The sequence below is a fragment of the Cololabis saira genome, chromosome 10 (assembly GCF_033807715.1).
Source record: "Cololabis saira isolate AMF1-May2022 chromosome 10, fColSai1.1, whole genome shotgun sequence".
NCBI classification, from domain to species: domain Eukaryota; kingdom Metazoa; phylum Chordata; class Actinopteri; order Beloniformes; family Belonidae; genus Cololabis; species Cololabis saira.
This window is the reverse complement of record NC_084596.1, coordinates 26,419,651-26,447,593: the sequence shown is the minus strand read 5'-3', so window position 1 is coordinate 26,447,593 and position 27,943 is coordinate 26,419,651. Positions and strand designations below refer to the sequence as shown.

Below are 27,943 nucleotides of genomic sequence, written 5' to 3'. Positions count from 1 at the left end.
CCGTTACTCAAAAAGCCATGTCCTTAATTGTGTAAGAATTTTTGACTTCATATGATTTGGGCCAGATGAGGTACATTAAAAATCATCACCTGTTTAGTTGTCATGTGTCAATAGAGAATATAGAAAATCTAAAGAATACTTAAAGAATACTTCTACAGTATATTAAAGAATAATTACAATGAGAGTCATAGATTAGGTCTGAACAGCATAAAGTCACAAAAGCAGCAGAAGAGGTGGATTTGCCATTTTGGCGTGTTGGAAGTACAGAAGAAGTTGGATCAGACAATGAAAAAGTAGTTTGGAAACAGAAACTGCATTGCAAGGCACTACCCTCTAAATCTTCTATGGTTGTTTCTCATTTGTCATTTTTTCAGACAATGAATTGCTGTTTCGATCGAGGGACGGGGACGTTATCAGGCTCAATGTTGAAACAAAGGAGGAGAGGGTCATTGTACCGAACCAGCTGTTTGTAAGTAGTTTGTCTCAAGGAGCTTTTACTCTACTTCTACAGTAATGGTTGTCTTACTTGTGGGTTTTCTTTTTAAATTCTTTTGTTCCTACCCTCCAGGACAGAGCCAAAGCTGCCAAATACCAAGTATCTCCAGACATGCAACACGTCCTTTTTGCCTTCGATGTAAAACCTGTAAGAAAATCTCCTTCTTACTTCTTGCAACATTTATACTGTCAGATGATGTCCTTTGTTGACTGTGATGCTGTTTTTTTCCACAGATTTACCAACACTCCTATGTGGCCAAGTACATTATTTACAGCCTTGTGACACAGTAAGAGCCGCTCTGTTGAGCTTTTTTGTCTGTCGCCTTCTTCTCACAGATCTCCGCCAGACCGTGTGCATTCACTCTGACTGAGTTCACCGGTGTCAGTCACATTTACCTGCTTTCATCACCTCCTTTCCAGTAAAGCTTTCAGTTTATTTCAACGTGGCAGGCTGCATTCAGCTTGGCCTGTTTTTGTTCCTTCATCCATCTACGTCTGCTTATTTCCCTGCTGCTCTGCTTGTGGTGAAATGAGCAAATTTAGGTTTTTCTTCAAAAAAAAAAAGAAAAAAGGATGTGGAACTTTGCTGAAAGGCCAAGAAATCACTGGGCATTTATTTTGCACTCAAGCATACAGGCAACTGTGGGTTTTATGATACAGTGTTTTGTTTCCGCAGGGAAACTTGGCCTTTAAATCCCCCTGAGGTGCATGAAGCGGTCCTGCAGTTCGCTGGATGGGGACCACAAGGCCAACAGCTGGTAAGTCTCAGTAGAAAAGTCAACGGCTGTGTTAATAACAGGCTTATGTGCAAGTTCTACAAGACCCCGTGTTTAGTCTGACCTCCGTCAATGTCAGCTGGAATCATTTTTACTCGTTGACAACTCATGACCTGATGAGAGCCACAGTTGCAGGTGGCATTTCAGTGGCAAAACCTGTGGCTTGTGCTGTCTGAGGCTGCTGAAGACATCATACACATGACAGGGATGCGCATGTATCTCACATCTTGAAAAGCCTGTTAAAGAGCCAGGCTTGGCTCTATAGATCAGCTGAGCTGTGTTGGAAGAAAATTGTAGATCCTTTTACTTATAATATACTTACACAACACACTGAAAATCGCTTTACAAGAAATAGCAAGTAAAATCAGTCTCGTGTTTAAGGCTGAGATCATTCTGGTTATATTATTCACTGTTGGCCAGTTTAACATAAAGCGATGCAACAGCCATCCATTTTTTGCACTTGCTTCGTCCTCTTTGCGGGGAGGGGGGGCTTGCGAGGCTTATGAACATGAAAGCTTAAAGGCTACATAAAACAAAAAGTCCCTACATGATCTTTGAACGTCTACAGTGTCTGTAGTGTCTTTGTGTGAAAGCCATTTGTTTCATGAGCTTAGAAACAGCTTTGTGTTCATCTGCGAGACAACACAATTGCCAGCTAATTCAGGGGGGTTTTAATGCTTAATTTATCTTACAAAGTGCACTTTTCACAGCCTGTAAAGGAACACTTAATCCTGCAGTAAATCACAAACATTTAAATTCTCCACGTTTGAAGAAATTCAGTGTAAACGTAGTGAAGCAAAGTTTGCCTTTGTGATGTAGAGCTGCCGAAAAGGGTAACTCACCTTCACTTTTGTGACAACTTCTGTCCTGCACTACAGTACTCATAATTACTTTATATGTATATTAATGGATGGATCAAATACAGCCTCTAAGAGATACATTCATTCATAATAGGGACATATTCTCGTGCCTATTATTATGTCCTGATCTATTTCTAAGTTCTGCTCCAGGTAGCAGAGACATCCGGGACTCATTTGCGCTGCATTTCTTTTACTTTTTGCTCAGGTATGGTGCTTGCAAGTGTTATGTTGACCCGACGTGGCTCACAGCTCATGACCTTGGTCTGATGTGACATGGGCCTGTTGATTTTCAGATTAAGATAGTTTAGACACAGGTTAATGTAACCAGCCACACTCACCTGGAGACAACGCTGTCATTCCAGACCAAATGTGGGCCAAAGTAAACTGCAGATGTATATCATGTTTGCACCAAACATTCTTTGCAATTTAGGGTGAATTAATGATGAAGCCCTGTTTACATTATTTCCCGATAACAAAACAAATTCAACAGCCTTCGGCAACATAATACAGTAGGATTATCAGCACTGTAGTCCTGCGTGTACCAACAATGGACTGGTGACCTGTCCGGTGTGTATCCAGCTTCTCGCCTGATGGCACCTGAAATAGACTCCAGCTGCCCTGCAACCCTGAAAAACTTCAAGTGGGTACAGAGAATGAATGAGTAAGGATTAGAGTTTTGGCTTTTACTGTCCCAAAAACAGCAATACAAGAGTGTGTTTGTGAAAGTGAACGTGAACGTGACGGTTTGTCCAACTGGTCAAAGTTGGTGGCTTACTCTGTTCAGCTTCAATGTTGGTATTTCCATTCAATGTACTCACGGAGCATTGCTACACTGTCTCTAAACGACTGTACATGAGAAAAATGTCCACAAGATTTTTTTCAAAGAGTGCAGAGACATTGAAACAATCAGAAAGTCCTTGAAATCAAGAGTGAATCCCTTTTTTTCCTAAAAAGTGACTACTTTTCGTTTATTTCCAAAGCCTGGACCGTGACATGTTCAAGAGGAGCTGCAAAGAAAATGTTATTAAAGTAATTTCAGGTATTTATAGGTGTAAGATTTAGCAGAGGAGTTGACCTAACTTGGTAAAGTCTATCGAATACTCCCTAAGTAATGGACATTTTTTTTTTTTTTTTTTTTTTTTTTACCTTGTCTGCACACATATTATTGATTGATACCATGACGGTAGAAACCAAAAGTGTATATATGTGCATTATTACTATATGTAATATATACATATATATACGCACACATATGCGTACACATACATAAATATACACATACAAACCCAGTGTTTTTTTTTTTTTTTTTTTTTTTTTGGGGGGGGGGGTGGGGGTGGGGGGGGTGACGACATCCACTGCCAATCCAGGAAGCAGGAACACACGGAGACACACGTCAAGCACTGGAAATCTGCAACAAAAAAAACCACAAACAAAGCACGAAACCGGCACGGAGCCATCCAAAACACGAACAGCAATCGACCTAAATCTTGAGATCTGATCGCAGTCTGAGCTAAGCTATCGCTACCGCTACCTAAACCCAAAAACTAGAGAGCCAGCATGCAGGTGAACAAGCCAGTGTGTATGTCTATGTGTGTGTGTGTGTATGTATATGATCATGCATGTGTGTGTGTGTGTGTGTGTATGCATGTGACTAAATGACTATATGTATGTGTGTGTGTGTGTGTGTGTGTGTGTGTGTGTGTGTGTGTGTGTGTGTGTGTGTGTGTGTGTGTGTGTGTGTGTGTGTGTGTGTGTAATAAACCAAACAAAGCTCCACCTGAAGTGTATCTATAGTGGGGGAGGGGGGGAGCAACCCCGCCACCCGCGAGACCAGAGGCCGACAAGGAAGAGCCCGGAACCCAGGCCACCGGCAACCCCACAGAGGGGAGAAGTAGGAGGGAGGCAACCCACCGCCTGCGAGGCCCCCCCCCCACCCGGCGGCGGCCGAGGGGGCCCGCGGGCGGGGCCCCCACGGCGCGGAAAGAAGCAGCCAGGGATCCCGCGGCGGCGGACCGCGACCCAGGCAATCCCCGGCCACCCGGTCCGGGCCGGACACGCGGCCAGGAGGCCCTCACCCTTCAGGCCAACGACCCCCACCCGGCAGGGGGCCAGCCTGCCCGGAGAGACAGAGCCGCCCCGGCCGCCGACGCGGGCAGGCGCACCCGTCCCCCACGAAAGTGGCCCTCCAAGACCAGAGGGGCGCCCCGCCGTAGAGGCAGCGGGGGGGACCGGAGACGGGCCCGGAGAGAGGGAACCCCCCAACAAGGCGACACCCGCGCAGGCCCGACAACGGAGGGCCCCAGACCCAGGCATCCCATTCATTCATCCATTCACCTATCCGATACCTATACTAATAATCATATAATATACTATACATAATAATAATAATAATACTAATAATAATACTACTACTAATAATAATAATAACCATCTTTGTATAATATAATATTGATAAATTATTAAGTTTTTGATGTCCTGCCAATGGAGGCTCAAATCCTCCATGGCAGGACCCTTCCATACCGCATTCTCACCGACACAGACATACAATCACGCACCGTTTCCCCCTCCCCGGGGGGATCCAGCACCGCCAGAAGGCACCCCAGGCTGCACGGCGGGCCCCGCCGTAATGGACATTTCAAAGATCTGTGGAGGTGATATTATTGACCAGTTTAATCATCTTGATTATAGAAACTGTAAGTAGTGTTGTTAATGTTAATTGTGCTTCTCAATAGACTTTTGTATGTCCAAAAAATATGTCATAAATCATCTTTCCTGATTTTATGACTTTCTGAAAAATAAAACCAGCAAGGTTTTTTTTAAACTTACTTTGAGTCAAGTGACAAAGCTGATTATAACAATTTTTATTCTATTTTATTTTATTTTTTTTAGAAAATAAAAACAATAAAGTTATTAGAGATTAGAAACCACTTGTGTGGCCTTCTATAAGCCAGTACTCCGTTCTACAGCATTTCAGTTTTTTCCCAACCACATTACAATAATCATCACCCAACCGCAGGACTGGATGGTAAGATGCTCTGTTACGTTATCACGGCTTCTCTGGCCCATTCACGCCACATCACACTTCTGTCCACAGTCCACCATAAGAAGCCAGAGCAAATGCACAATTTCCCCTGTTAGGTTTATGAAAAACAACATTGATGGCCAGCTATTCCAGCACATTATTGTGGCACTGTGTTTCCAACCAAACTAGACCTTTGTGATCTGTTTGCAAAGAGCTGCATCTGCAGAACGAAAGAAAGGGCTTGGAGATGGTTGCTGTAGACAGGACAGCGAAGATGGACGGGACGAGCTTGCACAATGTTGGAAAAAATACTACTACTACTACTTTAATGACATTATTACAAAAAAGAAACATTGATCAAAGCACCAGATAATCTTTTATGTTAATCATTTAGCTTACCTCATCTGTTTCTTGTCGTATTTAGTTTTTCTGTTTAGACTGGGGGGCTTAGACAGCAGACAGCCCTGTGTATCATCACTTCATAGCCTTTTCTCTTACCATTACTGCTGTTAGAGTATAATTTGCTAAGATTACAGATGCATTGCTGTGAGAAAATATGAACATTTCCAGTGTATGATGAGACTTTGCCAGGCTAGGGAAGACAGCAGATGAATTTGCATATGGTAATGGTGCACCTGATTGCTCCTTTCATGGTGCTGTAGCGGTAGCAGTACTTTTGATTAAATTAACTTGTGAAGGAAAAATGAGACAAGCTCAGTCTTTTGACTCTTTCTGACCTGAAGATGTCATACATGTTTTCTTTTCTTTCCATCTCAGCTTGTGAATGTAATGATTTCTCATGACTTGATCAGAAATGGAACAATTCATCAAGTGTTTTGCTTGTGAAAATAAACGACAGATGTGCGTGTGTTTGTGTGTGCGTGCTTGTGTGCAGTCAAGCGTAAAATGTACAGTGCGAGCATCAGAGAGATGAATCCTGCAGTGCTCCCCTCATTAAACTTCAAGCAATTACTCTACCATGACAGTGCAATCAGCAAGACTGGGTCAACACACACACACACCACCAAACAGGTTATATTGATACAAGACAGAGGATGCAAGAGAAAATATAATGACAATGTAAGTAATGTTTGGCAAAAATTTGACTTTCCACAATTGAAATCGCAAATATACACACACATATATCGTATATCCGGGAGGAATCGTACTATTTGAGCTCCACAGACACCTCTGATGTTGCTACTTTCATCTCAGCGCCCTTTTGAGAGATATCTTTTCTAGCCTGTCTCTTTTTAGCTCTGTCTCTTTTCTCTCTCTTTCCCTCGAACAGTTAAATATCCTCGAGTAAGAGCATAAACCAATTAAGGGAGCGTTGCCTGTTTTCAGACACCATTCAGGATTGTTTACAATTGATTCTTTTAAATCTGACAGTAAGTCTCTGAGCCCCAGATGCCAATCTTATATGTCTCGTAATCATATCTTGCAAAGGTGAGTAACGTTTTTGTGCTTGGAGACGGCTTTAACCATGTATTAATTCATAATAATTAGATGTGATAATTAACTGTAATGAGGCCAATTTCCTCTAGCACAGAGCGTAAGGCAGGTGTTTAGGGAGATTAAGATGCACGACTGTGTGGTACAGAAGGTCTGCAGTTCTCTTTATCTAGATGAAGTATTTGTGTGGTGTAAAATCGTGTTTTTTTTGCATAAAGGTTCCTCGCAAATATAGAGAAGGAGGAAAATTGCTGTAATTAGGCACAACAGTAACAGAAAAAGTAAATGTAGACTACATAAGTCCTTTACACGCAACACTTTCATGGTTATAGCTTGATAATTGGGCCTTGTTTTTTGTATGAAAGCTGAGGGAGAGAATTTCAGTAGGAGATGAGCTCTGTGTTGAGGGGGTAAGCAGTCATGTTAGGTGCAGGGCATCATCACGTTGTATGTCTGGTATAAAACTTCTGCTCTCTGTCTGAATTCACAAAGGTATTCACGATTATGACTCCTTTAACTTTATCTATTTGAACAGCACATGTCCGGCCAATCAACAACTCTTTGGAACGCCAATATTATGGGATCTTAATTTTATTTAAGAAGAGCTTGTGGCTCAAAAACTAACGATGGTCATTGTGTTACCTCTCTTTGTCCAGATCTTCATATTTGAAAACAACATCTACTACAGAACAACGGTAGAGAGCCGATCAATCCGCTTGGTTTCCACCGGTAAAGAGGGCGTCGTCTTCAACGGTCTTGCTGACTGGCTGTATGAAGGTAAGATGACAGTTTGTCACAAAACTGTCACAAAATCACAAAAATGACTATATAAGGTCTCTCTGCAATTTGACAATAGTTACAAAGAATTGTCGAGTTGAAGCTGCAAAAAAGTTCACTTTTGGAGGCTGAATAGTGAGATGGACTTGTTTTTGTTTTGTGTTATTTTATTTCTAAGTTAAGCCTGTTCCACCATAGTATGATTTCAGTCACTTTTATTTCTATGATCTAGAGTATGGAGCCAAATCAAGGCCAAAAGTTTTGCTAATTTGAAAATAAAATTTGAACCTGAAAATTCTTTTTTACTGTTTCAATTTTATTTTTTTCAGTATCAGATCTTTTTTTCAGTTTCAAATCTTTTTATTTCAGTTTCAAATCTTTTTTTCAGTTTCAAATCTTTTTTTTGGCAGTGGAAAAAAATGATATTAGTGACACATTTCTGTTTAAAAAGCTGTTTTAGACCGTACTTGGTAGTATGTGGAAGTGGGAAATGTCAAACTTTAAAGTGTGGCTGTTGAACTGTACACCTGCATAGTTTATTGCTTTTATACTGCGATTGGTGTCAAGTACGATCTAAAACAGCTTTTTAAACAGAAATGTGTCACTAATATCAGTTTTTTCCACTGCCAATCACGTGAATATAGTGTATATACAGTGATGAATCATACTTCTACTGATAACTTCTGCAACCTACGTTTCCTGAAGGCAACATGACTGAGGAGGAAGGTCCCCCTCCTTCTCTGTTATGCTGTCACTCATGATTCCACGCCCCTCTCAGTTGATGCCACGCCCCCTACGCCAGATCGGGGCCAAAAGTCTGAAACTGAAAAAAAAATTTGAAACTGAAAAAAAAAGACGTGAAACTGAAAAAAAAAGACGTGAAACTGAAAAAAAAAGATTTGAAACTGAAAAAAAGATTTGAAACTGAAATAAGATTTGAAACTGAAAAAAAGATCTGATACTGAAAAAAATAAAATTGAAACTGTAAAAAAGAATTTTCAGGTTCAAATTTTATTTTCAAATTAGCAAAACTTTTGGCCTTGATTTGGCTCCATACTAGAGAGGGTCCAGTGAAACTGGACTCAGTGGTCCAGACAATACGTTTCTGGATGTTTTGACATCAAACTGTAAAAAAGCAGTCATTATAAAAGTCTACATTCCTTTTGAAATGTCTGAAAGTTGAGTACCGATGTATGTCGTAGCACCAAGATTCCAGTTTAAAGGTAGGGTAAGGGGTTTCTGGATGAAGTCATGTTGGTTTACATTTGAAATAAAACATCAACATAAATATAAAGGGCTGGCCTTTCCCTCTCCCTCTGCTACATTCCCGGAAAAAATGTGCTACATCAACAACTTTCTCGGGCCTCTGCCCTCCTCTCCCACTTCATGAGTACATGTATGACCCCTCCCCCTTGCACTGGCTGGAGCATTGTTTGGAGCCATATCACTAGGGTCCTGGAGGACGCATGAGAGTTAGCCTAACCAATCTGCATGAGGTTTACGGACTTGGAGAAGGCCTTCTACCGTATCCCTCAGGCAGAGCCGCCTGGGAGATTTGCGAGGCCCTGTGCAAAATGGCCGGGGGGGGCCCTCGCAAAATTTTGGGGTTTTTCGGGTCGGATCGGGTGTCTATATGCGCAATTTTAACTCTCCAATTAGCAAAATACTGGATACCTTCCCCTGCCTCATCATCATCTGGGCTCGACGCGGGGCCCCACGGCTGCTTGAGACCCGGTCGGATCAGTGATTTTTGTAACAAATTTATCAAACGAGCCTTTCAGAGAGGCATTAAACTCTTCCATTTTCTTTAGTCTTTTTCTTTTTTCATCCCCTGATGGAAATTTCCTGAATCTGTCTCGTTCTCTCGACATTGTGTGACAGTTTGTTCCACACTCCACCCGTCTGGATCAGAGCAGCTTGTGTCTGCGCTTGGTCTGACGCAGTTGTATTGCAGTTGTAACAGACACGCGCATCATTGCACATATATTTATTGATATGCACAGACTAGTACACATTTAGGTCTGTAATGGAACGTGACTGTTGATATTTATAAGGGAAAAAAGGAGAAAAAAAAACGGCCCATAGCGCAAGGCCCCTTGGGGCGCGAGGCCCCGTGCGGTCACACGGTTTGCACACCCCTTGCGGCGGCCCGGCCCTCAGGGTTTTCTGTGGAGGGGGCTCCAGAAGTATGGGATATTGGGTATCTTGGCCATTCAGTCCCTATATAAACAGAGCAAGACTTTAGCCCACATTACTGGTAATAAGACTGCCCTTTGTCACCAACTTTGTTCATAACTTTTATGGACAGTATTACTAGGCGCATCCAAGGGGAGGAGGGTAGTCTCAGCTTTTCTTATCTCCTTTTTGCAGATGATGTGGTCCTGCTGGCATCGCTGAGCCAGGACCTTCAGTTCTCACTGGAGCGGCTCACAGCGGACCACAAGGCGATTGGGATTAAAATTAGCACCTCCAAATCTGAGACCATGGTTCTTAGTCGGTAAAGGGTTTAATACCCTCTCTTGGTCGGGAGTGAAGGGCTGTTTAATTATCCTAGGGTCTTGTTCATGAGTGGGGAAGAATAGGGCAGATGAAATGAGTTTCCTCCCCAGGGATGCTGGACTCTCCCTTAGAGATGGAGTGAGAGGTTCTGTTGTTCGGGTGAGACTCAGAGGACAGATGTGGCTCCTATTGAGAGGAGGTCATGCAGCTAGTCAGGATGCTTCCTGGATGCCTCCCTGGAGAGGTGTTTCGGGCATGTCCAACCGGGGGAAGCCCTGCGCCAGACCCAGGACACATTTCTTTGCTGGCTGTCTGTCTGTCTGTCTGTTTGTCTGTCAAGGATTGAGTGCCAAAATGTGACAACAAGTGTTCTGGGTTAGAGATTGCATAGAATCACTCACCCTACCTTTTAAACCTTCATTGTTTGCTTTTCGGCAGCTTTGGAGCAGCAGAAAAGACATGTAGTAAAGTCATATTGACATTTTAACCCCATGAGTTTGAAAAATGAGTGTGTGACTTCAGCATTTACTCTCACTGAATTTTAAATCTGTATTTGTGGCTCTTATGCAGGCAAATGCACCGATGTGCTCACCAGTCATTACTGACTTGTATTTGATGCTGGCAAGGTTTTTATTTTTTCAGTAAAACCCCCATTTCTTCTTTCCCCAAGATGTTTTGTAGATCTGGTGATGCTCTCGTCATCTTTCCCCTCTAGTGTTCTTCAGCATCTGTCTGTTTTTCAATGTTGGATTGTGGAGACAGCTGAAGTTTCACAGTAGCACCTTCTGCACAAACGTTTATACATAAACCCTGTTTACACAACAAAATTTGAAAACCAGGCCTTTTGATACCAGGGACGGTTAATAAGGGTGATAGGACAGGGCAACACCACTATAGGAAAAACAGTCATTAAATACTCCATTGCAGTCGTCATGACGACTTGACAGCTCAAACTGCCTCTGTGGGTTATTCAATTCAATTCAATTTTATTTGTATAGCGTCTAATACAACAGATGTTGTCTCTAGACGCTTTCCAGAGTCCCAGAACATGACCCCCGAGCAATTATAACATTATTGTCCAGTATTGTCCAATGAACATACTGCCATGCCACCAGTGGTCGACTTCATCCAGGTTCAAAATCGAACAAGGTCCCATAGATTCTCAACTATTGTCAAATGTTTTTATGTCTCAGGCACTTCAATGCAATCTCTATGAGTTCCAAGAGCGCTGGCACAAATCATGGACCAGCAGAGCAATGACACCGACATCAACACCCCGTCCAGATACATTTGCAACTGTCCACAGCAAGTTGAGTCAGTCTGTCCATGGTCCATGGTCAGTCAGTGTAAAGATGAAGACAAATGGACAGTGAAAAATTTGGGCCCTTTGAGGCCAAATTTAACTGGTTTATGTAAAGGGTATGAAATTTCCCAAAGCTGGTATGATCGCAAAACAGGGACTATGGATCTCTTATTCAATTCCATTTTTTGATATAATGTCTATTACAGTACAAATTAGCTGCATGTCCATCCTCAGAGAATTGCGCAAAACTCAAATATTGCAAAAGAAAACCTGTAATGGAAACGTCTCTAATTCCCAAAAAACTACCAAATATTGCAAAAACGCATTCAATAGGGTTTTTCTTTTCTTTTTTTCATGCGTGTGGATTATCCAGTTTATTATAAAAGTGTAATGGAAACACTTTTTGCACATTTGCACGTCTCTGGCAGCACTAGATGTGATATAGCCGATCAAACTAAGGTCATCAAAACCTAGTATTCATCTTTTTTTCGCTTGATATGATGCAGTTGTGTTATTACGCTATTACGTTATTACTGTTATTACGCTATTAAATCATTATCCATTTCTGCAGTACATAAGGGCTTTGCCTCTGAATGATCATCGGATGCCTGCATCTTCTGTTGACTATTTTCGCATGGTTATAATAACTATTTAATTTACAATCACCAGCTGGAAACCTATTTTTTATACCAGTGTGACCACAATCTATTTGTATAGGGGTGGCAGTGTCTCATGTGGTAGAGTGGGTCAGTCATCTGTCGTTGTGTTCACCCTCCTTGCCTCCAGTGAGGGCTTTGCTGGTGTATGAATGTTCCTGTGGTGGTTGGAACTAGCGTTTCCGTCAGGCCCCGGGCCTGTAGTTTAGCACCACCAAATAGGAATGGTGTGAATGAATAATTCTTGACACTTGTGTCAAGTGTCTAGAGTATCTAGAAAAGCACATTATAAATCAAATCCATTATTATTAAAACACATAGGCTATATATGTTTATCTCTCTCTCTCTCGCTCTCTCTCTCTCTCTCTCTCTATATATATATATATATATATATATATATATATATATATATATATATGTATATAAACATTCGGCATATATATATATATATATATATATATATATATATATATATATATATATATATATATATATATATATATATATATATATATATATATATATATATATATATATATATATATATATTCATATGCTGGCGCTGTATGATTCGTGGCTCCCAGAAGCCTTTCCCCGAGGCGTGGCGTGTGTTTCTGTGCATGATTCTATGTGAAGCGCCGCAGCTGGCTACATTTCAGCGCCCCTCCTTCTCTTCACTTCCCATCGCTTGTCTTTGGGTTTGAGCACTTTTAATTTATTCATGTGTGCTGCGCTGCAATCTCGCTGAGCAAATGTTCAAAAGCTGTAATTTAATGTGAGACATTTTCTGATTACACCATATGTGGGACTGACGTTCCAATTACAAACCACTTTGATGTGGTGGTGTTTACAAATGCACCTCTGTCTTCAAGAATAGCTATTCCCCATACATTTATTTACGATAATGTATACGTGTGTCTTGCCTAGAGTTGTGTTTAGAGCATTGTTCTAATTATTTGTTGCGTATTTATTCGATGATAATAATTTCAGGGTAAATGTAATTTCAGATACCAGGTATTTTGAGGGAATTTCTGTTACAGTGCATCAATGTTGGCTCTAATAGGTTTTTCTTTAATTAGATTATTTCCTGTTTTGCAAACACACAAACTGACATGAAAGAAATAATTTATATTCTGGGCTGATGAAACATTTGCCGTGCTGTGTTCCCTGCGACTGTATGTTGCACGGATTTAAGCAGCTGGCAAAGCTCCTCACACACGTCCGATGGATTTTCACAAGACACCAGTGGTGTGCCAGTCAAAATAGTTGCTGGTTTGATGCTTTGTCTTGTAGTCCACATGTCAATGTGTCAATGTGTCCTTGAGAAGATATTGAACCACACATGAGAACCAGTGTGCTCCTGACTGAGTACTTGTGTAACTAAAGGGCAAACCCATGGCATACATTAAAAGAAAAACTCTGAGAAGAGCTATATGTGTGGATGTATAAGTGCGGCTTGGAGCGTAAAAGCCCTTTGAGTGATCAAAAAGGCTAAAAAAAACCTATAAAAATAAAGCACATTTACCATTGATGTAAATGTCAGAGTGTCTAGAGTTTCACTGAAGAGAGCAGAGATATGACAGCTTGAAGTTCAGTTTGAATCTGCTTTATGCTCTAAGCCATTTAATGTTATCTATTCAAATATTCCCAGAGTGCAGACATGTGAGGAATAATGATGACACAGAAACGTACAAATACAGACACAAGTATGACTAAAAAAGTAGACATTACTATTATTACTAAACAATAGGGAGAATATTATATTTAAAAAAACACACAGGAATACTGAAAAGACCCAAAATGACAACAAAGAAGAAAACATTACCAGAAAAAGTAAATGATATTGGAAAAATATGACATAGTTAAAGAGATGGAGACAAATGGACAGAAAGACAATGACAAAGTTAAAGACATTTTAAAAACAACCAAGAGGCATGTACAAAGATTTCACAAAGATGAAAAATGTTACATACAACTAGACATAAATTACACAAATTATACAGCATACAAAAATTACATGAAACATAGAAAGAATAGCTATTTCCAAACATTAAAAAAAAACTGTCCAAAATCCATGGAGAAAGCTTTCATCACATGTGATCCTATGACATATCGTGTTAACAGTTGACGATGGTCATGTGAGAGCTTTTGGAGTAAAAAGTTACCTGGGATCATTTGTTGACAAGGTCAAAAATCATCCAATTTCAACTACTGACCAGCCAATTCAAATGCAATAGGAAAGGACAATTATTGCAGCTTGGTGGTACCCACATAAAAGCTCCTATACTTCATTTTCTTGCTCTCAGCACATGCAAATCAATCAATCAACCTTTATTTATACAGGACTAAACAATAACCAGTGGGCACCCAAAGTGCTTTACATCAAATGGTATAAAAAGCACAAAAACAGAGCAGATAAAAGAGAAAAAACAGCACTAATAAAATCTTCTTTAAGCTTGAAACATAAATGATATCAGCTTCAAAACATAAAACCTGAACTTAAAACATAAAATCACAGAAATACAACAGAAATAACAACACGGGTCAGAATTGTGTGACTCTAACTGATATTTAAAGCCTTTCTAAATAACATAGGTTTCAAGTCTTGATTTAAAAGTATGCAATCTTATACGACCGTAGAAATCATACACTTTAGGAGCTTCAGGAGAAATGAAACAACAACAAAGAGAGTTAACTTAAAGACTGAAAATGAAAACACATAATCATAAAATCACACTAAATAGTCACAAAGGAACTCAAAACGTATCTGCTGTTTTTAAGAAGAATAGCTTTCAACAAGTCTGTGTCTGGACGCCTCCTGTATCCCAGCCAGTTTGCCCTTTAAAGTACAATTATTGATCCGTTTTGAAGATGGTGATTTCAGGTGATTTCAAGTCACTTCTGGGAAAAACGTTCTCATGAAAAATGTTGATAAACTCCTTCAAGCCTTGACAAGTGCATTTCTGTTAACGTTGCACATTTACAGATGTGATGCACTGTTTATAAATGTTAAAAATGCATTACAATTACAGCGTGTACAGCGTATCTGGCTGATAATAAATGAAAGAGTAAAACAAGGCATGTTATTCACATGGCTACACCATTGCACCAAAGGACATTTTGTAATGGTGTGATTATTAGATTCAGATTGTTTTCTGAATGTTGGGATTTAAGCAAGACCTTCATGGTTGGTAATGTGGTTTAAATAATACTCAGCCAAAATAGTAGGTTATAAGCCTTTGAAATCAATGAGAGTTATTAAGTATGCTTCAGTTGTCAAAACAGTCTCAACAAACATGAGCTTCATCTTTGCTCAAGAGATCAACAGTGAAGTGCGAGGGTCTGAGTTGATGTTGGAAAGTCTCAAGTTATGTGTTTGGGGTAAAAGATGAGAGAAATTGCTCTTGTCAGGAGTATATGTTTATCTTCATGTGCAGTCCTGTGATGATATAAAAGTTGTCTCCTCACGTTGGCAGCTAAAGGTTTGGACCAGTTATTAGAGTTAAAAACTAAGACCAAAACTGAAACTAACAGTGAAAAAATAATCCCATTTACTGAAATGAAAATAACATTTTTTAATAAAACTAAACTTAGAAAAAAAATAAAATTAACAATGCAAAACTAACTGAAACTAAATAGAATTGCAGGTAAATTTAACTTTTTTTTTCATTTTCATTCTGATGTTTTGTTTTTTTTATGTTTGCAGCTTCATCTTTCTAATTCATTTTCTTTTTCTAATTCTAATTGCTCAAAGAAAGAAGAAAGGATTTGTGTACTGTATGAAACTATTGATAGGATTCTTTCATCCCAGATTTGTAAGTCAGTACCTCAAAAACTAAGAATAAGGCTAAAATGTTCAAAACTAAAACTAATGCTTGTCCAAAGTAATTAAAACTAAACCAAAATAATCCAAAAATGAAAAGGAAAATGAAAAACTAAATAAAAATAGAAACTATCCAAAACATTCAAAACTATTATAACTGGCTGGGACAGCCTGTGTGTCTAAAGAAGAAACCGCCAACACACACAGCTTCACTGAGCCGTCACATCTGTGTAAGAAGTTATCCACCCCTTTTGTGGCTTTATTTCAAAAGAAATAATAAATAAAAAGAGGATTCAAGGATTTTTTTTGTCTTATATGCAGATGCAGAGCAACAACAACAACAACAACAACAACAACAAGAAAACTTATTTAGGGCAGATACCTTCATGAAATAAAGGCAAGCACATGATGCTATGGCCATCCTGGGTGATGGGGGGAAAAATGAAATTGTGTACACATTGTGAAAAGAAACCTTCACTCAGTCTTTGAATGAAAAGCTGACAATTCAGCGCTCGGTGGTCTCTGCAGTCATGGAAGTGCGAGAAATAATTATTTCTTATTTTCCTGATGACAAAACAGGCCCACACTGTCCTCATGAGGGTTGATGTGATAGTTTTTTTTTTATGAAAAAGGGTTATTTCTTCGACCCCGCATACGGGTGTAGTCGACTGTGATTTGTGCTCTCTCTGGTGCTCTTCTGCCCCCTGCTGGAGTAGGTAGCACATATCAGTCGCTCAGGAAAGGAAACATTAATCAATGAAGAATGCCTGGAATAGCAAGTAAAGACACGTATATTTGTAGGAGAGAAGATTATCTTGGTTTTTGGATCATAATAGTGCCTCTGAAGATGTGCGCATTGTATGAAATTGAAGGACTCTCAAATGCAGAAGAGAAGAAAGTGGACCGGGCTTTAAAATCTGAGGATGTCATTTAGTCCCTCCCTCATCTTCTGACTTTCTCACTCAGTTGTATTAGATTTCTGAAGATTAGAAAACATAGAAGACGCAGGAACTCATAATATCTGTCAGGGCATGCAGAAATCCCCACTTCTGCTTTCAGTAAAACAGTGAACTTGAGAAGCGTTTGCCTTAATCTTCAGGTTTGTACATCTTTCACATTGTGTATTGTGGCTTTGTTTACCAGAGGAAATCCTGCAGACCCACATAGCCCACTGGTGGTCTGCAGACGGGCTGCGTCTGGCCTACATGACCATCAATGACACGCTGGTCCCCAAAATGGAGGTCCCATTTTTCACAGGGTCCCCATATCCAACCAACCTGGACTATCACTACCCAAAGGCAAGTCCCCAGCACCAACCCCACACACATATAATACAAATAAGAAACGTTTTGACATGAAGTTTGTGTATTTACATCACGCAGATATAAAAACTTTGAATTTTGCTCTGACTTTGATAAAAAACCTTGGTGTCAGAGAGGAATCCACATTCCCCTACAGTGTCTAATTGGCTCCTGGCCCTTGCAGGCTGGAGAAGAAAACCCTGCTGTGCACTTGTCAGTTGTGAGCCTTCACGGCCCTTTGCACACGGTGGTGATGAAGAAACCCGATGACCCTCGGATAGGGTGAGTGACTAACCATTGGCATTGCATTGCACAGGAAGCAACAAGCACAAAAATTACCCCTGAGGCGTTTTCTTGCAGACACAGGTCACCAGAGCTCTGATGGGCTCTCTTCTTCTGTCTTTCAGGAGAGAATATTATGTCACCATGGTGAAATGGGCCACCAACACCAAACTGGCTGTCAACTGGCTAAACAGAGCCCAGAATAACTCTATCCTGACTCTGTGTGAAGCCACGACTGGAGTTTGCATTAAGGTGACACTAAGGGCCAGAATTTCTGATACCTTCTAAGTTGCATTTCTGCTGAGACATTCAATGTTTTTCTTGGAAAAATAGAAAAGTGAATGTGCCTTCTCATCCTCAAACCTTGCCGCTGAGGTTTATTGTACATTAAGCTGAAAAGCACCATTGTGCTGCTGCAAAAATCTGTAAGAGCTCCAAATCTGCAGATCGCTGAAAACAGGTCACGAGTCGTGCACTTTAAAGTCTTTTTCAAACAGAAACTGCAGTGTTGTGCTGTTTCAAAAAATCTTTTATTCAACTTTTTTTTCTGAATGAAATGGGGTGTTTGTCTGTCCTTTACTTAAACCTTCTGTGACAAAAAGGAAAATTGCTGTTTTCCACACATGTGTCTATCTGGGATCTTTGTAGGAGCTGGAGAGTATATTTCTTTTTTCTTTTTGGGCCGACTGAAGTCATTCCTGACAGCTTAAGCCTCACATTTAACAGATATAATGGTAACAAACTCATCCTACACTGCAGTTTGCTTCAGTTTTCTATCATCTGGAGAAACAAATGAGCTTGAGATTGAATGTTACAGACTAAGTAGAGGAGCAGGAAAATAGACTAATATGCATTATGTGGCTCATGATGCCCTGAATCTGAACAAAAGTTGCTGGATCCTTCCCCAGCCCCGTTACATGCCATTGTACCTCTCATTGCCCCCATTGTCTCGTAGTGTTGGTCCCTAACTGGGATACATAGGCAGGGTTGTTTCAGGAAAGGCATCCATCGTAACGATCCCACTTGAAGGCGACCTGCTATGCCTCGGTCACCTCTCATCTGTCAAATACTATCTAGTTGACAGGTTTGCTGTCCCAAGAAATTTGCAAGTTTAAGTAAAATATAAGTAAAAAGATTGTGCACTGACTTGCAAATCATGTAAACCTCATGCAAAAAATGTAAAACTAGCATATCAAATATAAGACTGGTAAATCTGAGTTTTTGACAGATATGAATTTGAGATGTCTTCACCAGTGGGTTGCGTCATCTCTTCTTTTAAAGATCGCCCTTTAAGCGCTCGGACACCGATGAAAGCAGTTACTTGTGAAAGTCAGATGTTCTCCACTCTTTCTTGATGAAAGCTCCCAGCTGCTCAGCTGCTCTGCTGCTGTATTCTTTAGTTCTTTCTTTATCTTAAATAATCCACAAATGTTTGCAGCGGGTGAAAAGTTTTCATTCAGGGCACAACATCACAAATACTTGATTAGAAGTCAGCTACTCCATCTCCTGTCCTTCACAGAGAAGACTGCATCCATGATTTCCAGATGGACATTCATATTTTAAAGAACCAGACGGCAGCAAGTTCTATTCTTTGCAGAGTTTTAGAACGTGTGGATGCAGACGTGCAAAGTCAGTTTACTATGAACTGTTGGAAGGAATATTGTAGTTCTAAATCAATGTTTTTCCAGGGGGATTTCACGATGCACACACACACATATATGCAGTTATTTTATTTTTAAATTCACAAAAAATTATTTTATAACACATTTTTTCCCTCTTTCAGAAAGTAATGAAGCCAAGACTATTTTTTTGCAGAGAGAGTTGCTTACCTTTTGTTGAATAAAGCTTTCAACTCAGACTGTCTTTCTGTTTCCAGAAACATGAAGATGAGAGTGAGAGCTGGCTGCATCGGCAGGTATGAGATGAGAACAACGCCTCACTGGCAAAAAAAGCAGGCATTTCTCTCTGTGTTGATGTGAACATGTTGATAACATGGGGAGGCATGCTTTAGGATATTTATTAATACATTTATTTATTGACTTACTCTCTGCAGAATGAACTGCCACTCTTCTCTAAAGACGGGCACAGGTTCTTCTTCACGAGGGCGATTCCTCAGGGTGGGAGGGGAAAGTTTTTCCACATCTCTATGTCCACATCGATGGTAAGTACTGATCCAATTATGCTTCCATGGTAACATTTGGCTTTTGAAGTTTGAGTGTTTAATGTGCACTTATCTTTTAGCCAAACACTAGCGCGGATATCCTTCAGTCCCTGACCTCTGGAGACTGGGATGTTACCAGCATCTTAGCCTACAATGATGAAAAGAACCTCATGTAAGACCATCTGATGCTTATAGATTCACATTTTTAACAGCCAGTGCTGCAAAAATCAGTCTATTTGTTACTTGATGGCAACTTTTGGATGATACCCAGATACTTCCTGAGCACCGAGGACGACCCAAAACGACGACACCTGTACAGGTGGGACTGTAAAAGGATTGTTTCTTCTTTATATTTTTTTTTGGCTTGCTGCTCCTGTGGCTTCTTTGAGAGTTTTTCAAAGTATTTACACACTTACGTCCCACAGTGCTGATACCATCTCTCCATTCAACCGTTGCTGCTTGTCCTGCGAGTTCAATTGCGGATATGTGGACGTTTCATTCAGCCACGACATGCAGTACTTCTCGCTCAACTGCAAAGGTGAGCAACCTTTACCTTGAATCTGCTCACAGCTGCATCCCTGAGAGAGGAAAGCTCCTCGGTGAGGGGAAACTAAAATTGAATTAGTGCTCTGTGTTAGACTGAGGGCTTATATCGAACTGGATGTTAGTAGAGAACCTCAAACCGCTGCTGTATCCTTCGGATTAGAAGAAATAATTGTCTGACTGCATAGCGTCTGTCACAGGAGCTGCAGTGTGTGTGAGTTGATGCTTAATGGAGGGGAGGCTAAGGTCAGTGGTTAGCATCAGGTCATTGTTTTATCGGATTTTCTCCTTTTCCCCAGAGGCTCTGCCTTGTTTTGTTTTTTTGTTTTTTTTTTCATATGACTTCAACTGGAGGCAACAACATCAATTTCCATGAAAGCTGATTAGCTCAGAAAGCTCGCTCCTCTGACAAGAAGAACCAGTGGCTCTCCTCATTAATTGAATCTTTAGAGAGTATTTCCACTGTGAAATGATAAGCTACTTCCTGATGGGAGGGAAGTAGATTATTAACTGTCGTTGAGAGGGCTCTGAACTCTATTTATGAGAGAGGAATCAGGTTTCAGTGTTTTGATTAGTGATTTATTGCTGGTGTTCGAGGCTCATCAAGTTTACATGCATTATTCCAAATGTGCTCACTGGAATAATACATTTACTTTACCTTACTTGCTGTTTTAGGTCCAGATATACCAAGTGTGGCTGTTTACAGAACTGAGGACAAACAAAGTGAGTGGTGCCCTCGGCACATCCAGCCAACCAGACTGATCTCGCTGCAGTTAATTGGTCACTGAGCGCTTGTAATCAATCTTCCTCTTGATCTGCAGAGGTGTTTGATGTGGAGACTAACAAGATAGTCAACGAAAGCTACAACAGCAGGCAGATGCCCAAAGTGGAGAATAAGACCATCAGCATAGACGATTACAGTATGTGTCCATCCGCGTTTGCATCTCGATAATATTAGAAATAATCCGATTTTATCAGAGGTTTTCTGTTGACACTCTCCTCTCTGTTGCAGCTCTGACAATGCAGATTCTGAAGCCAGCGGGATTCATAAACACGGCCCTCTATCCACTGCTGCTGCTGGTGTGAGTGTGAATTCATCTCTCTATTTTTAGAAAATGCAAATGCTTTTATACCATTGCTTCAAATAGTATTTCTTTTTTTTTTAAAGAGTTACAAAACAGTATTAAAATCTGGGAAACTCCACGCAGAAGCACCAGTTCTGTTAACCCCATTTCAGCTCCCGAAATTGCGACAAAAAGCTTTGGTTTGTAATGTATGTTTGCTTGAAGCTTTATTTGAGACAACAAGTACATTCAGATTTGTCACATCAACTCTGTTGTGTTTAGCACCACATCTAGACTTTGTGAGGCAAAGAAAGAGTTTACGGACTATACTAGTAACATGGCTTGTGAGGGTGCAGGGTTGGGGATAAAAGGAGCAAACGGAAAAGGCTTTACCTTTCCAAGCCAAATTGGCACTTTTTATCAGTTTCTGTCAGAAAGTCATCAATAATGTCATCAATGGATCCAGACTATAATCTGTTACACAAAAAAGCAGTAATGTTGTGTGGACACGAGCTCATGTCTGAAGGACAAACGGTTGTGGATAGGTCTTTAGTCAGATGAGTCCAGATTTCAACTACAGTGGGGCAAAAAAGTATTTAGTCAGCCACCAATTGTGCAAGTCCTCCCACTTAAAAAGATGAGAGGCCTGTAATTTTCACCATAGGTACACTTCAACTATGAGAGACAGAATGGGGGGAAAGAATCCAGGAAATCACATTGTAGGATTTTTACTGAATCAATTGGTAAATTCCTGGGTAAAATAAGTATTTGGTCACCTACAAACAAGCAAGATTTCTGGCTTTCACAAACCTGTAACTTCTTCTTTAAGAGGCTCCTCTGTCCTCCACTCGTTACCTGTATTAATGGCACCTGTTTTAACTCGTTATCAGTATAAAAGACACCTGTCCACAACCTCAAACGGTCACACTCCAAACTCTTGGTACAAAGTTTTACTTGGGGAAGAGAATCCTGGAGGTTATTAGAGCCAAAAGCCACAATGGGAGGAGAGTTCCAGTTTTTTGAAAACTGATGCTGAGAGGTTGGTGGGGGCCGTCTCTGTTTGGGCATTTTGTACTGTTGATGCTCAATAATGCATATTTTAAAAAGAAAAGTGGAAATTCAAAAAAATAAATTGACGCCCGCTGACTGTTCAGCAGCTGAAATCTTACGCAGATTCAGATACACCTGGAAATATTAGTATACTCTTTTCTCAAATGATTAAAAACAGTCATTGAAATTAAAAGTGTTGCATCACAGTTATAAAGATAGTTTAATAAAGATGTGTCTCTCCCTACTTTTAGGAGGATGTTGGCAGCAACAACTTCTAGATTTGATCACATTTTCCAAGTACAATGAAATTGATCACTTTGTTAGTTAATTTTAATTCATTTAAAAAGATTGCAACGTTGTGAAACCACACAGCCATAAGGGGACTTGTGTATGGATGAATCCCTTCCCTAAAGAGCTACTGCCCCTGAAATCGTTTCCTCGTCTCTGTGTGTGTGTCACATTTGCATATTTCCTTCCTTGTAGCAAAACTGACAAATGTCTAGCAAAGAGTGAGCAGCTGCCTTGAACCAGACTGGTTTTGACCATGTAGTGAACAAATCAGAGCAGACTGGACATCTCAGGAGGCCAGATTTAAAAAGACATGAGCTAAAGTGAAGCGATTTAGGGAGATCACAAGAGGTACTTCAGCGGTATGAGAAAAAACTTTATCTTTAATGTTAAATCATGTAAATCCCTTCTACAATGCCTGGAAAAAAATATGCTACTAACCATGAAAGCACTATGAAATCTATGAAGGGACAATCGTCAACATTTAATCCTATTTTTCGTTTTAAATGCATGACAGTTCTGCCTCTCAGGGTTTTAGATGTCAATTCTTTCCTCTATTGTTCCAGCTGCGTATTTTGTGACCTATTTTGTGTTTTTCTGAGAACGTTGGCTGCTGTTTGGTCGTCCACAGAGACGGGACACCCGGCGGGCAGATGGTGACGGAGCAGTTCCAGGTGGACTGGGCCACCGTTCTGGTCAGCACCTTCAGGACCATCGTCATCCGCTTTGACGGCCACGGCAGCGGCTTTCAGGGCACCAACCTCATGCACAAGGTCCGCAGGAAACTGGGGAAACTGGAGGAGCGGGACCAGCTGGAGGCACTCAGGTCAGACTTTCACTCCGGCTCGTCAAACTGAAGAACCTGATATTTTTCACACTTTCATTTTATTTACTGTTTTCAGGTTAATATCCAAAGAGCCTTACATTGACAAGAATCGAATGGGAGTTTATGGAAAGGTAAAAAGAAAGGGATATTATTTCAGTGTTTAATTATCTTCAGCTGGCTGCACGTCTTCATAGAAATAAAGCTTACTCAGTGGACTTGCTGCCTCTGTTTGCTTCTGTTCGTAGGCATATGGAGGATATTTAGCAACGATGCTTTTGAGCTCTGAGGAGTTCACCCAGCTGAAATGTGGAGCAGCCGTCTCGCCCATCACCGACTTTGAGCTTTATGGTATAAGTGTCTCCTGGGTTCTTCTTGGGGTTCATAAAGATGACACGCTGAAGGTATATTCTGATGACACCAGATCTTTTTAACCCTAGTTTTCCCTTTTCCAAACCTACAGCATCTGCATTTTCAGAGCGATACCTTGGGCCAAAGACAGATTCCAGAGTATATATGGTAAAGCCTTCAAATGCTCTCTTTTTTTAGAATCATGCATCACTTGAACAGAGAGGAAGTTAGTTGATTTATAAACTTTGATACTCGCGACACCAATTGTGGGTTCTGCTTTTTCTCTCTCCTCCAGATGGCAAATTTAGCTCACAGGGCGGGAAAGCTGCCGGAGAAACAGTACTTAATAATCCACCCAACTGCCGATGGTATCACATAATGTTTCCTCCTTCCCAAACACTTCCCTGAATGAAGCTAAACTCTCTACGGCTCTGTGACTCTAACGTGCATCTCCCATCTCTCCCATCCACCGCCACAGAAAAGGTCCACTTTCAGCACACGGCCAAATTTATCAGCCATTTAATCAGCGAGAAGGCCAATTACACCCTACAGGTGAGCCGTTTCTCATAGATCTTCTTCTTCTAAGTGTTTGTTCCCAAGGTCAAACATGACATTTCAGTCTTAATGAGCTACAAGCCCATGATTGCTTTCAGATTCAGTACAAAGATGACAGTTATTTTTATTCTTTCAGCATCACTTAAAAGTTGGGTATAAGATCAGAGCATTTTTTATTATATCACCTGAAATTCTCTTGACACACTGATAGAATATATTAATTTAATGCTCTCACATCAAAACTAAAAACACCATCCCGGTTAGGAATGAGTTAGTTAAATTATTTAAATCAGGATTAGACACAAACTCACAAGAAACTTATGTAGACGTCATCTATAATGAACATCTGTGGCAAAAAGTGGACCCACTGTGACTGAGAGCAGCAAGCTCTATTAGAGGCTTATGAAGATGTACAAAACGTTCAAAAAGGAGCAGGCAAAACATCATTGACTGCATGAATGCATGCATGATCTTAGAACATTTTGGATCATTTATTATGTTTTGAAAGTTATTTTTATGTTCCCCCTTCAGTGTAAAGAGTGAAATTAGATGCAATCCGAAAGGATGTACCAAGTTCTATCTAAATGTAAAGATATAATTCAAAACAGTAAGATTTTCCTCTGAATCAAAGTTTATAGTCCACAGTTGTTTTTGTTTCTTTTTTTTTAATCCAATAATGGATCAGTCATTGGTTGATTCAACAACATAAATTTTAACGATCCGGTACGGATGGATTTCCTAGAGACGTCGTCTGAAATATCAACCTCTCAGGACGCCAGCTCGTTGGTGGATGCAGCAGACGTATTTAAGGCTGGATGTGATCACTGGTGTCCTTATAAAGTATTTTCAACCTCAGCCCCATATCCTTGCTGTTGCCTGCACTTTACTTTGTGCGCTGATCGGTAAGCAACTGCCTTGCAAACACGTCCTGGGCCCCCGAACAAAAGGGCTCATGTTACCTGGGCAAATAAGTCCCTGTTGGGGTGGAAAAATAGAAAAATAGGCGCCATAGACAGTGTTTGTATAGCTGTCATGGCAGCTCTGCAGTGGGATATATTTGAAATTTCAGGCTGCAGACTGTTGTTCAAATACATTAAAGACTCGATAAGAGAAGCTGTAGCGCGAGATAACACACCACTACGTGGTCTTATCAGCCTCTCACGGTGTAAAGCACACAGATTACGGGACTCTTTTATAATATCTGTCAGTCGTCAAACGGGAAAGCCACCACGTGACGACGAGCTCCAGCAATGGTGAACGTGGACTTAAAATATCAAACATAACCTGAACAAAACATACTCCTGCCAGATTAGGTTCAGAGGACATGTTTCCATCGTGATTAAAGCTCTCTGAGCTTTGGGGACTCAAAACGCAGCTTTGCTGCTTAGTCTGAAGTTACTTGGAATACCAGCCAGGTCTGAAGGATGGGGGTTGTGCATAGGGTTGCCACCCGTCCCTTGAAATACGGAAGTGTTACGTAATTGGGAATTAAAAGTTCCGTATTGAACCAATGCGGACATATATTATGCTCTTATTTATTGATGTCATAATATACAGGTGAAGGTTGGAAAATTTGAATATATTGCAAAACTTCATCCGTAGTAAATTCAACTAAAGGTGAAACAAATATATTATTTCCCACTACATTCAAAGTAAGATATGTCAAGCCTTTATTTGTTATAATTTTGGTGATTATGGCTCACAGTTTATGTAAAAATTTGAATATTTTATGAAATAAATAAACATTGATTTCCGTTGCTAGTATGCTTGGCTGTCTGTACAGTCATGCAAGTTCAATGCTATTAAAGCACTTTAAACTTTAAATCAAAGCATTTTTTTATATAAAATAAATACATTTCTATGCAGTAGAGAAGTTTTGGAGATGTCCCTTTTTTTTGGCGCCTGCGCTGCGGAAATCGGGGCGTCCCTTATTTCTATTTCTGAAAGGTGGCAACCCTAGTTGTGCATTATAATAATTGTGTGTTTTTAAAAATCGTGCTTACTCGTACACATGTTTTTTCAACATCCCCTACCCAATCTTAAAATTTACAGTTTTGCTGTTATTCCAACCTGCTATAAATGTGTTATTGGCATCATATTTGAAATAAACATAAACTGATAAAGGAAAAATATACTTTTGAAAACATTTCACGGTCCACACAGTCTCAGACAAACTGAACAGAAAGTTGTTAAAGCGTTATTATGCGAGTTCATTCCTGATTTTATAAGGTGAACCGTCATTGCATGAGGGGATTTTTGCAAAATGTTCCTAAAGTCGGTTGGGGTCCTTTTGCATTTGCTAAATTCTTTAGTATTATGAAACACGTCTGTCGGTTTAGGCGTAATCTTGCTGACTGAACAACAAAAAGACAGACGGGCTTAAAACTGCACATTAAAAGGTATAGATTAGATTAGACTGAGGTTTAAATTGGTCCCAAGACAAATAAATTGGTGGAACAAGAATCAATGACCCTTAAGTGCTAAACTGTTAAACAGCAAGGAGTAACCACATCATTAAAGTAGGGATAGTTTTGATGGGGATAACTTTCCTTTAAAAGACTCATTCATCGATTAATTGCAGCTCTTTCCTCCTCCTCTGCAGATCTACCCAGATGAGGGACACTTCTTACACGGCGAGGGGACACGGCAGCACCTGAGCCAGTCTCTGGTCAACTTCTTTGAAGAGTGTTTTCGGGAGCCAGAGGTCCTGACGGACGACCAAGAAGAAGACGATGACGACGAGGACGACAGTTAGACCCGGTCCTCTGAGCAGCAACGGTCGGCTACTGAACCGCAGCACAATATGCAACAAATCTTTTTAACCCAATAGATCCACACCGCCTGCAGTCTGATCTGATTCGACCTGTAATCTGAAGCACCTGCATGTGAAACAGGGCCTCTCCCTACGCCTCCCCCTCCTCCTCACCTCATGCTGGCTGCTGTCAAGGAAACCAGCCACAGAGGTTTAACAGGACTCCCATGTGGAACAGGCTTATCCCTCTCTGAAAACGTGGACTAGTGCTCCCTCTAGTGGACAAACAGAGGATCGACGCTACAGCCAATCAGCAGTGCACCTCCTTTCCACAACCGGCACATTATACAAACGCTTTACGGCATAAAATACCCCCTGTGATGATAAGATGAAAATGCTGAGATTTAATTTATCAAAGGCTGTCAGTTTGTTAAGACCTTGCCAACTAATTTACAGATCATTGTGTCCATGGGTACGACTATTGCTATTGTTTCTCTGAAATTCTGTTCAGTGTCTCACAGTTGTAGCCTGCTGTATGTGAGTGGATGTCCGGCTGCATCAGTCCTTAGTTGCTGTAGAAAAATGAAGGCACAATGTTTAACTTGTGTTGCACTCAAAACGTTTCTATAAAAGGAAATCAAATATTTTCTTCATTCTCACGTTTCTGAATTTATCTCTTGTTGTTTTAGTCACTGTGCCTTACTGTGGGTCAGATGTTCATGTTAGGAGGATGAGACAGAGATGTGGAACAACGGTTTGACACATGTTTCTCCATGACTTTGGCAGAGAGAAACATAAAAATAAGCAGACATCTGCTGAAAAGTTGGCGTTATATTACTGACCCACAAATATATAGAATATTTAGTTTGCAGGTTCTCAGTATGTTACATTCATGCTGGTGGGTATGTACTCAAACTTCATTACTTGGTGAAATACTTTTGTGCGTTATTGACCGTTTTCTTCTCACGTCACCTCTGTTAGTTTTGTCAGTGGTTTTTAGTCAGCTGATGTACAAATTGTATAAAACCTACATTGTTTTTATGTCTTCATGTTGTATGTGCAACTTGTATATAAAGCATTTTGAAATGTATTTTCCCCAAGTTTACT

General features: G+C 40.4%; 1 protein-coding gene across 4 annotated transcripts in view; it reads left to right on the top strand.

Annotated features, from left to right (window-relative positions):
* LOC133452733 (dipeptidyl aminopeptidase-like protein 6) overlaps nt 1–27,894 on the top strand; it is a 98,911-nt gene extending 71,017 nt beyond the window's left edge. For all 4 annotated transcript variants that reach the window (XM_061732322.1, XM_061732325.1, XM_061732321.1 and 1 more), the window contains exons 4-26: nt 375–469; nt 569–643; nt 730–782; nt 1,172–1,253; nt 7,265–7,385; nt 16,810–16,964; nt 17,152–17,249; nt 17,375–17,501; nt 19,126–19,164; nt 19,303–19,410; nt 19,491–19,582; nt 19,682–19,729; nt 19,836–19,948; nt 20,629–20,676; nt 20,775–20,873; nt 20,966–21,035; nt 22,987–23,181; nt 23,258–23,312; nt 23,427–23,529; nt 23,642–23,697; nt 23,825–23,897; nt 24,008–24,081; nt 26,687–27,894. In XM_061732322.1, the coding sequence (XP_061588306.1) occupies nt 375–469; nt 569–643; nt 730–782; nt 1,172–1,253; nt 7,265–7,385; nt 16,810–16,964; nt 17,152–17,249; nt 17,375–17,501; nt 19,126–19,164; nt 19,303–19,410; nt 19,491–19,582; nt 19,682–19,729; nt 19,836–19,948; nt 20,629–20,676; nt 20,775–20,873; nt 20,966–21,035; nt 22,987–23,181; nt 23,258–23,312; nt 23,427–23,529; nt 23,642–23,697; nt 23,825–23,897; nt 24,008–24,081; nt 26,687–26,839 (2,132 nt within the window). In that variant the 3' untranslated portion in view covers nt 26,840–27,894. The remainder of the gene's footprint in view (nt 1–374; nt 470–568; nt 644–729; nt 783–1,171; nt 1,254–7,264; nt 7,386–16,809; nt 16,965–17,151; nt 17,250–17,374; nt 17,502–19,125; nt 19,165–19,302; nt 19,411–19,490; nt 19,583–19,681; nt 19,730–19,835; nt 19,949–20,628; nt 20,677–20,774; nt 20,874–20,965; nt 21,036–22,986; nt 23,182–23,257; nt 23,313–23,426; nt 23,530–23,641; nt 23,698–23,824; nt 23,898–24,007; nt 24,082–26,686) is intronic.
* Nucleotides 27,895–27,943: the final 49 nt, after the last annotated feature.